Source organism: Frieseomelitta varia, unplaced genomic scaffold (assembly GCF_011392965.1).
Source record: "Frieseomelitta varia isolate USP_RPSP 00005682 unplaced genomic scaffold, Fvar_1.2 scaffold_920, whole genome shotgun sequence".
Taxonomy (NCBI): domain Eukaryota; kingdom Metazoa; phylum Arthropoda; class Insecta; order Hymenoptera; family Apidae; genus Frieseomelitta; species Frieseomelitta varia.
In genome coordinates, this window is record NW_025110724.1 from 1,415 (window position 1) to 12,542 (window position 11,128).

The following is an 11,128-nucleotide window of genomic DNA, read 5'->3' on the forward strand; positions in this document are numbered from 1 at the left end:
AATGTATGCACTCCGCCTTTGTATCATCTTTTTTCTGAAAATCTTCCTAATCAGAGTTTCTCTTTATCTTTTTCCTTTATCTTCTGCAATATTTCCTGCTACCACAACTTTACTGTCACTATCACTCGACATTTTTTTTAAAGATTTTTAATCTTTATTAAATTTACACAGATTTTGAAACATACGTCTGAGCTTCACGAATTTCTCAGCGATACTGCTCAACAGCGTAATGTTCAAGTACTAAGCACGCAGTCACACGTTCGTTTACATCAAGTCACACGATTCTTAGAATTCCTGTTTTCAATAACTTCACTGGCAGAAGAAATTGAACTTTGTATTTACATATTTTGTAGGCTGCTATGCAGCATTGTAGAATAATTCGAGAATCTCGAAATTTTCGGGAATCTAACCCGGCCCGACTCGTCCCAAAGATTTTTTTTATATGCTTATCATTCGATATTGAACTTTTATTATTAGGCTCTTGATAATTTTAGTGAGAAGACACATCTATTGCTAATAATTATTCAGTTCAGATACAAAAATACACGTATACAACGTTCGGATGTTAGAATATTCAAACAACAGAGCTTTGGATATAGAAACTGTACTATAGTTATTTCCCAGTTAATTCGATTTCTAACGTCGTCCCAGTTTAGCATCGAGGAAGAAATTAAATTGTAAAAACGACTGGCGAAAAATAACTGATTAAATCGATATCGCGAACAATATACTCTATTAAATTCCTCGTCAAATTTACTTCAAAAAATTACTCTTTCTAGGAAATTGAATTCATTCCTTGACGCGTAAGTATTATGCACGCGCCCGATTTTAATCGAATAACATCGGAAAGCTCCTTAAATTCATCCCCTTTTCACCTGTCCATTCGTCTGTCCGCGCTACGGACAACAAGCGCACGATAATCTTGCGGTGCCGATAACGAAGGAGTCAACGAAGAGAGTGAAGTGCAGCCGGAAGCGCCAAGATCGGAAGTCATGGAGGACAGTGGAAAATGATGTGTTACGGCGACCGATTCACTACGGACTGGACCGACGTATTCGCTGAATACGAAATTTTCTCTGGCTTGATCTCGATAAATCTTTCTCCTTGCTCGTCATTTTTTTTCTCTTTTTCATCCCTCTTCTCTCTCTCTCTCTCTCTCTCTCTCTCTCTCTCTCTCTCTCTTTCTCTCTCTTGTCTGTTCATTTTTTTGCGTCTTCATTTGCTCGATGGTCGAAATTGGAAGGAAAGAAGAAAAGACATAGAGAGAGTGTGAGAGAGAGAGAGAAAGAGAAAGAGAAAAAGAGAGAATACGGTAAGAAGTTATCCTCGTGGCACGATCGTCTTCACGGATCCTTCAGTGAAAAACGTTTAAACCCCCGATCAGATTGGACCGATGGAGAAATTAATGCGTCCCGAGCTTCCCTCGGTTTTTAATCGATGCTCGAAGCTGACTGAAATTTACAGCCCGATTCGATCCACCTTGCGAAGAAGCGGATTTCAAAACTTCCTTATCGCCCTGTAATTAATGCGTTCGCGTTCGTTTTCTTAATTGGAATTCCTGCGTTCGATAATTACGTGGCAATTCGACGTCTACCGATGCAGCTTCGCTATAGTTGATTGCTTTATGATGCTACCGTGGAAATAGAGAAAATTCGTGTACTGTATATAATTATATACAATAATTTCGCTTATAGATAAAACGGAGTGTTTCATTTTTTGAATTTTCTAGTATTCGGACATTCTCAGATAGAATATTTACTGTAATAGTACTAGATGTATTTTCTTGTACTAAATCATTTGTGCACATGTACTTATTTATATGTATGCATAAATAAATGTTAATATAACTGGACTGCGAATATTTATATGAGAAATTCAAAGACGAAAAGACATAGTATGCAAAGATGCACATAATATGCACATAATATGAATAAAATGTTCAAAGCATAGTTGGTATATTTATTAGAATATTGAGTAAAACATGCCTGCGTCTATATTCCATTTTTTAAATCACTTTCACAAGAAATATGCATAATTATGCATAAGCATCCGCTTATGTTTATTTAATTTAAATCTAGTGATTGTAATATTACGAGCAAATATAATAATTATACTATAATCATATTGTACAATATATTCATATCAAAGAAAATTAAATTCATATAATAATAGTTGGAAACAATAGTAAAAACAAAGGTTTTAAGAGTTCTCAAAGAGTTAGAAAAAACTACATATATATATCTATCGTAGGATGTACAATATTCTAGGAAGAACAGCAAATTTAAATTTTAAAATTAAATTTTAAATTTAAAAATTAAATAAATTTGTAATAAATTTGAGTTATGAATTTAAATTAAAAAATGTGATCGATACTTCAGAGGGCGCGGCCAAAGACTATTAAGAGTCTCATAATTATGATCAATTACTTATATAGAATTTCCAATTTTAAATAATACGAATCTGAAAAATCGATTCGTTTTATATTGATCATATGTATGTTTGAGACGTAAGATTTTACTGGCGAAACATATGAGAGATTATACTTAATTTCGTGATAAAATTATGAAGATATTATAATTTTTGCATAAAATGGAACAGCAAACAAAAAATGCTTGATGCAACTTTGATGATTTGAAGAAGAAGAACAATATTCGACATAGTTAATGTCGAGCTTAGTCATTCTAGTATAGTATATAATATATAATATAGTATATTATATATAATAAAATATAACATTATATAATATATTATATTATATAATGTTATATTTTATTTATTATTATATTATGTAATATAACATATTATATTATAAAATTTATATAATATATAATAATAAAATAATAATGACATATATAATAATAAAAGAAAGTTAGTGAATCTCTATTATCCGAAATCCTCAATTAGCCTTGTACGTTGACGTGTTGGGATAAACGAAGTTTTACTAGAAATTAATTAATTAAACAACCCCGAAAAATGGCACTCTTAAATATCGAAACAAACTGACAACCTTCTCAACCTTCATTTGGATACATACAATTTAACGTTAGAAAAGCAATCGTTCTATATCTATGAATCATTCTAATATCTAAATTCTATCATCTACTATCTAAAATTAGATTTAGATTCTATTCTATTATCTAAAAAAATTAGAGTCTATTATCTAAAAATTCCATTAACTGAAAACTTTGTCCTCCTCTTGGTTCGTATACGAGAAGCTCTACTGTATTTTACATTTATAGCAATAAGTAGAAACGGGTGGTGCCTGGTAAGCCGTCGAGCATAATCCGCCACCAGCTTAAGAACGCGCTCTAAACGCTTAATTATTAAATCTCGGCTCTTTCGTCTGTCTCAGCTTCCTCCGCCAAATGTTTCGCGCTCCAAGTTTAAACGGTGGGAAAGAGCAGTCTGAAATCAGCATATCTCCATGGAAAAAACCGAGGGAAATAAAATACGCGAGGTCCGGAATTGCCTCGAATCTCTCGGAAGGATTATAGGAGCGAAAGCAGAAATTTCGAGATCAAATTTCGGGAGAGATTTTCAAACGTGCTTTGTGATTGCTCTGCTTATGATGAACGATATATATACTTGCTCTGCGGAAGAGAGCCACGCAGAAACGCAGATAGTTTCTGTGGATACGGGGGGGTTTAACCACGTCAAAGGTATCAGATCCGGGCTTGATCCTCTCCAGAATTCTCCGGAGCTTCATCGGCGAATCACGCTGCGATTGCGTTTCACGGTGTCGGCTACAGGTCATAAATAAATGCTTTCGTATACCTATTCTCCAACAATCGTGAGAAAGAAACGAGCAGCAATCGCGCTGAAAGCTGCTGAAATTTGCGAGGGACGAGCGTGGAAAAAGTCGAGAGTGATCGAACGTGTTTCCGATTCAAGATTTAATACCTGCCGGTGAATTTCACTCGAATATTTTATCGGTAATATTAAATATCGTTTAATGTCGGAAAATTTGTATTGATTACTGGCGCCTCGCTCGTAGCCGGTACTGGGATTCATTTAACCCCTTGCAGCTGGCAACTGGTTCGCGGACCGTAACGAGTGACCGAACCGTGTACAACAATTAGTCGCTTTCTTTTTCTTTTAAACTAGTCCGTATGACATCAGTGGATAGAAACTATCAAGAAGTAATCAACTTATCATTTGTTTTGCCTGGGAAAACACATTTCAAATATATTTAAAACTGAGAAAATGTTGCAATTTGGGACAAAAGATTCTCGACATGCGTGGCACGTCAGTACAGCGCAAGAGGTTAATTACGTTTCGAATTGAAACTTTTTGTCTGTCTTGCTTCGAACGACTGCGAGATATACAGCGAAGAGAAATAATTTGAACCTCTAATTATAGATTTTATACAAATCTTTTCCTACTGCTGTTGATATTGAAATACATAAAGAACGAACGTCAGTCACAAAAAGAAAAAAACATTTTAGATGATTAAAATCATTGTGAACAATTATTTAGTATTTGTGTTTAGCAGAATGTTTTTAATTATTTCTAACAAGAAATGTTCATTGAGCAACATTTTTTTCAATCATCCATAATTTAGAAATTAAGATATGTAGGATATATTTAAAGTATGTAGTAACAATAATATATTATGGTTTAGTGTGTAATATATAATATAATAATATAATAACAATATATTATATTATAGGTTATTTAAAGTATATAGTAATAAATATATATTAACTATAATAATAATATATTATAATATAATTAATAATATATATATTTAAATACAAAGTTATTTGTTATTTGAGAATTTAAATTAAAATTATTTCTCGTTCGAACAGAGAGTTGAAACAATGAAATCAATCGTTTTTTAAAAGCTCGTTTAAACAACGTCCAACTGATTATCATCCGCAACCGATTCGAGTCACGAGATTCATCACGACGTCAAATAATGCAGTTTCACGAACGCTGGCGACGAAACTGGAAAGAAAAAAAACCTCGAATTTTCTCGAGTACGTTTTACCGATAACGTCCTTTCTACTCTTTTTTTTTTTTTTTTCGGCCTTCATCCCCCATAGGTTTTCAGAGAGAGGAGACGCATAATCTATACACAAACCGGTCAGAGACACTAGTGTGCCGATGTTGACAGGTTATTGGCAGTTCAAGGGCTGAAAATGCCCGGCCGGGCAGTATCGGTCCCCATTTTCCAGCTTTACGATGACGACCATTGTTATTGGCATAGTAGCCCTACCAGCAGAAAATTGTCGGCGATAGCTAGGGTGCGAGTTAAAAGAGCGAACTCTATTATCGAACACGGCAATACACTTAATCACTTCTCTATCGGAAATAGAGTGTGGTTCTTTTTTTAACTTCCCAATGGGTACTTCAGCTTGGAGGTCTTTTGTTGAAAACGCTTCCCGGTCGGTTTTATTGCGGCCAAGTAAAATCCAGTTCCTCCTGGTAGTCATTAGTTTTATAGGTCAGTATGTTAGAAACGTCATCGTGAAATTTCTAAAATGAAAGTAACCCTTAAATATTAATATTGTTAGGTCACAGACGATAATGAATTGCTAAGATTGGCGACTGGATCGGACGGACAGATAATTAATTGGATTGTTAAAATTTAGAATGTGTTTGATTTTATTTTATATTTTAAATTCCGCGCGAGATAATTTCAGTAATAATTTTTGAATAATGAGTAATTAAGCTTTAAAATTTTTAATTCAATTATTTGTGATTCCAATGGCTCGGCGATATCGATTAACCTTCTATAACTAGAATTTGATTCAGTTATAAGTAAAAATGGTTATCAGTTAATTATAACTATTTGATGCTATTCTGAATCTAAATCTAGAAACTGATTGGTATGAGTAAATCATTTTTTAACGTATTGAGATAATAAATTATTAAAACGTAATATATTGATGAAATACGGATCATTTTTCAAGAATCAATGTAATAATATAATATTATATTGAACTATAAAAGAGATTAGATTTAGATTATTTTTGATACATCAATCTTTGGGATCACAGATCCCAATAGACATATACAATAAGGTCTAACAAATGTATATTTTTCTTCGGTTTTGTTCAAGTGACATATTCTCGACATTTTTTTAAAAACATTTTGATGTTCTCTCATTTGAGAAATTATTTATTTATACACTTTTAAACATACTTGAATACCTCGGCACTAATATCGCGAAATATATTCCATCAATAAAAATAGTAAAGAGATGTCACATTTTAGTTGATATTTCGCTGATATAAAATTTAATATAAAATTTAACCCGAACATTGATCGAATACCAACACTTTGTGGAAAATCTAAAAACCGTAAGTTCCTACTAGACTGCGAAGCGTTTCCAATCCATTTGACAATAACTTCCCTTGACAAATGTGTTTTGCTCCGCAGAATTGTGTCCAACACGCTTCAGACGAAGCGAATGATTCCCTTGTTTCCTTCATCGCAATTATTTTTCATCACAATTCTCCTTTCACATCCATATTCATTCCAATTCTATATTTCGTATTTTTCTAAATTTCTCAACGAAATGTATATTTTTAGAATGATTTTTTTTCCTTTATTACCAATTCTGCCTGTATTTTTGTTAAACTTAAATTATTATTCTTCACTCGAAATTACAAAAAAATTCGAGAAGAGATTCCTGATTTGAAGAAAATTCGAATTAACAAATTTTGAGATTATTATCAGCTGTGTCTATATTCATTGACTGTAAAAATTAGATTAGTATTTTTTCATTAAAAATTATATTTCAAAGAATTGAGAAATTTTAAAATTATTTAGCGAAGCTTACAAAACAAATCAACCCCAACCAACAGACTATCTTTATTAAATTTAAATTGCTGTTTTTTTCACTCGAAGTTGTTTTAAAATATTCAACTCGACGGTGTTTCAAGAAAATCCCTCGAACATGAACGTAACCATACCATAATCACGCGAATCATTGAAAATGCAAAGAGACTTTCTCGTACCTTCTACGATGATGACGACGATGACGCCGTTTCGATGTGTTCTGCGTGCTGCTTTCCGGTTGGATGGTGAACACTTCCTCGACGTTTTCCACGTTCATGTTTTTTATTTGATTCGCGTTCTCGGTGGTGGTGGGAAACGCGTTCAACTCTTGAGACGTTCTCAAAAACGTCTGCATCGATTTTGTAGCGTTCGATGCCGTTTGCGAGGCTTCGCGTCCTTGTTTTCGAGCAGAGTGCCTCTTTTTCGTTGGCGGACTGGTCGATTCTAGCCTGAACAATTAATATTCCTCATCAGACCAAAGTCGTTGAGATTAGTTTGAAATTAGAAATTAGAAATTCAATAATCGCGCGAGAAATTCAATGTTCAAAACATACGTTTAATATGTATATTTTGTAATGGGAAAAAATAATCACGATGCAGTTGAAATATTGTAATTGTAAAAATTATAGTAAAATATGGAAACATTTAGTTGAAAATTTAAGACTTATGTGCCATTTCTAGCGAAACAATAAATAGCGAAACTAAAATAAATAGCAGAGCATGATATTAAAATCATGTAAATAATTGATACTCAACGTATATACGAATATGTTCTACAGCTTTGACAGAAATATTAATTAATTATCATTTAACTTTGTTCTACAGCTTTTGAGATAAATATTAATTAATTATCATTTAATTATTATTAATTATCACCATTCATTCAACACATCAGACCAAAAAATCCTATGAACTTATACATATAACATCGTTCATTAAAATATAATTTATTCTTCCGTAAATAAATATAAATATAAAGTTCAAGTATCAAAATAAGATTCAACATTTACACGAATAATATGTGTATACAAATTATTTATATATGTGTATAAATTATAACACAAATTTATTACAAAGAATTGTTAGAAAATTATATAAGAATAAAAGAGAAACAGAAAATTATCTATGAAACGAGGATTCGTTCTCTATTTCCGCCGGTTTAATTAATTTTCTCAACTTCTATATGTTTAAAAAAGAAAAATAACTAAACAAAAAATTAATTAAAGTTACGTAAGTGGTATCATATGGTACGTCTTTTATTCAAAACATCGGATTAATTTTCAAACAGACTCGTATAACACCGTCCGTTAAAATAATTCATCCTTCCATAAACGTAAAGTTCAAGTATCATTAAAAAAAAAAAATAAAATAAAATTCAATCTTTGCATGAAAAATATATATTACGTTTATAAGTTTATTGCAGAAAGTTATTTAAAAATTATATGAGAATGAAAACGTAACGATCTAGAAACATCTCGCTGACAAACAAAATTCATTTTGAAACGAGAACCGTTATTTCTATTATTTTAATTAATTTACTCGACTTCCATACATTGAATGTCACTTCTTTAAAGTTTGTTTTTAGCATTCGCTCCTTATTTAGCGCATAATTGAAGTTTATCTATATAGAAAGATATTTAATATGCACTAACGTTTGAAAAAAGAAAATAGAAAGAAGTTTCTTAAGTGGTGTCGCGTGACACGTGGCAGAATTGAGCACTTTCTGTTTGGAATAAAAATAACAAATAAAACAGGGAAATGGTAAGCAGTAAATTTACTTCAAAGTAAAAACGAATGCAAACTGCAATATCTCATTTGAAACGTAGATCATTTCCAAGTAGTAATTTCAAACAACAATGCAAAATAAGAAATAACAGTCTTTTTGTATAGATACATCTGTCCAGGACAGAAACGATAGAAAGAAAATTATTTTCCTTGGATAGTAAATGCGCACCATCATTTTAAATAAAATTACAAACAATAAAGTAATCTAAGTATTATAAACAATTATCAAACGCGTTTCTTTTGTTTCTATCCATTGTTTCTCACAATGGAAGTGTGCTGTCATTTTGACCCGCTAAATATTACCATATATCTATTTCTTTTTTTAATAACACAAAATGTATTACGAAACGTTTAATTTATGTTACTCGTACACGTTGATAAAAGCAGCAGGAAGAATGCACGTAAGAAAGATTTTGCATTATTCGTTTAACCCCTTGCGCTGGCGGACCATAACGAGTGACCGAACCGTATATATTTAATATATTCGTCGCTTTCCTTTTCTTTTGAACTCATCCGTATGATATCACTGGAAACTATTAAGAAGTAATCAACCTATCATTTGTTTTGCCTGGGTTACATTTCAATATACATAAAACTGAAAAAAATGTTGCAATTTGGGACAAAAGATTCTCGACGTGCGTGGAACGTCATTACAGCGGAAGAGGTTAATCGAAAGAAATTCAATAATTTTTAGGGTGCGCTATTGTTTTGGTCCCAATGTGTACTATCGCGAGTCCGAGCGGATCAATCTCGAATCGCGTAATTTTCGTGTGAAATTTTCGTGCCGTTCTACCTGAATTCGACGCCTTCGTCCCTCACCCCAGGCCTGGCGTCTTCGTTCCTCGCGTTAAAACTGAATCCACCCTCGAGCTCGCCGTCCATGCTGTATTGATTCCGGTCTACCATAATTGGTTCGGATTTCTCTCGAGAAGCGACCATCTCCTCGTTCTCCTGATGCGGCTCGTTAGCGTTGTGCTCATTTTTAAATTGAAGGATCTCTGAAATGATCACCTGTCGCTAGTCACACGTCCACACCTTGACAGAGGTTATCTATCTATCTCCGGATAATGGGAAAGTTCTTTGCCCGGGGAAGAGAACTTTTTCTTACCTGTAAGACCCTCTTCCTCGACCTGAAGACCCTCTTTCAGGACTTCGTCCCGGTACTTCTCCAGCTCTTCCAGGTAACTCTTGTTGAGCTTTTGCTGTCGCCATTCGGTCTCGTATTTGATGTTAGGCAGGGCGATGTCGCCTAGAAATCCACCTGAAACAGAATCACGTCGATGCAAAGACTCGCCGTCTGTCTGTAAAACTGAATGTATGGCTAGAGTGTGGCTGTATTTGTGAGAGTAAACTGTTTCAAGATCTGTTATCTTTAACGCTCTGTGATATGAAATCTCCATGGAATTTCTCTTCTGAACTCGTTTTCTTTTTGATTCTTCATTATTCATTATTCATAATTATTTTAATATTTTCGAGTACCCGATCGTGAAAGAATCCACTCCAATCGTTTTCACAATCCTGAGTTCTATATTATTTCCCTCAAAGTCGTTCGTTCGTTACGTAGCGAGTGGAAACGTGAAGATACTATCTTTCACATATACAAAAATATATGTCTATATCGACTAAATACTGTTGAATACTTTGTTATGATTATAGCTTCTGTACGACAAACCGATGAACTATAGCTCCTCATTACGATGTGTTCATATGTACGTACGTAATTCTTTAGCTTATGTATTACGATATTTATACATTTAATAAAATAATAATTTAATATAAACAAGTGTTTTGGCTTTCGACCCGACGGATTCAGGTATTTAGTTGTTTCGTGTTTGAAAAGCGCGGCAAACTCGCGCTCTCACGATTCACCGTATCTAACGAATCTGTTGTACGCGCGTGCTGACAAAGATTGAACATTAGCCTCCGGTGGCCACGTAATCCTCGAATTTACATTCCCCCGTCTGCACGTGATTCGGACTTTCGACGTTCACCGTCCATATGTCTTGTTAGCGATATCAGCCGCGGGATAGCAAGTTTCCAAGACGTTCGCCCGCTATAGCGTGGCGCATTGCATAGTCTTATTATCAACGTTCATAAATCATGAAACATGGTGTTATCGGTGAAGAGAGAGAGAGAGAGAGAGACTCTATTCTGCTGCAGTTGTTGCGACCGATGTAAACAGCTTCGGTCGTGTTATCAGTTATCAAGAGCGGGTCGAAGATTCGTGAGCAGAAAAAGAGCAGAGCCACTCGAATGGATCGTGCGTGAGAACAGGAAAGAAGTGAAACAGTGGTAACGAATATTCTGAAAAATTTTTATAACTAGATTAACCCTCGTCCTCGGTTCTAGAGGACGTATATCAGTTGACTCAATTTGCATTTTGTCCAATTTTTGCTCAGAATGAAGCGATAAAATTAAATTATTGTAATGATAAGTTAACTAAATTAATTTTTTTAAAAAAATTAGATATAAATAAACACGAATAATATCTAATTTTACTTTTTAATAGGAATCTAACTTGTATATTTGGCTCATTAATTTTTGAGGCTATTAATAT

General features: G+C 33.5%; 1 protein-coding gene across 1 annotated transcript; it reads right to left on the minus strand.

Moving 5' to 3' along the window:
- Nucleotides 1-5,462: 5,462 nt before the first annotated feature.
- On the minus strand, nucleotides 5,463-9,971 carry LOC122537605. Its single transcript, XM_043670889.1, has 5 exons — nucleotides 9,680-9,971; nucleotides 9,365-9,569; nucleotides 6,966-7,235; nucleotides 6,561-6,569; nucleotides 5,463-5,478 (listed from the first exon to the last, which is right to left on the minus strand). Coding segments are annotated over exons 1-5 (777 nt in total). The 3' UTR covers nucleotides 5,463-5,477.
- Between the last annotated feature and the right edge of the window lie 1,157 nt (nucleotides 9,972-11,128).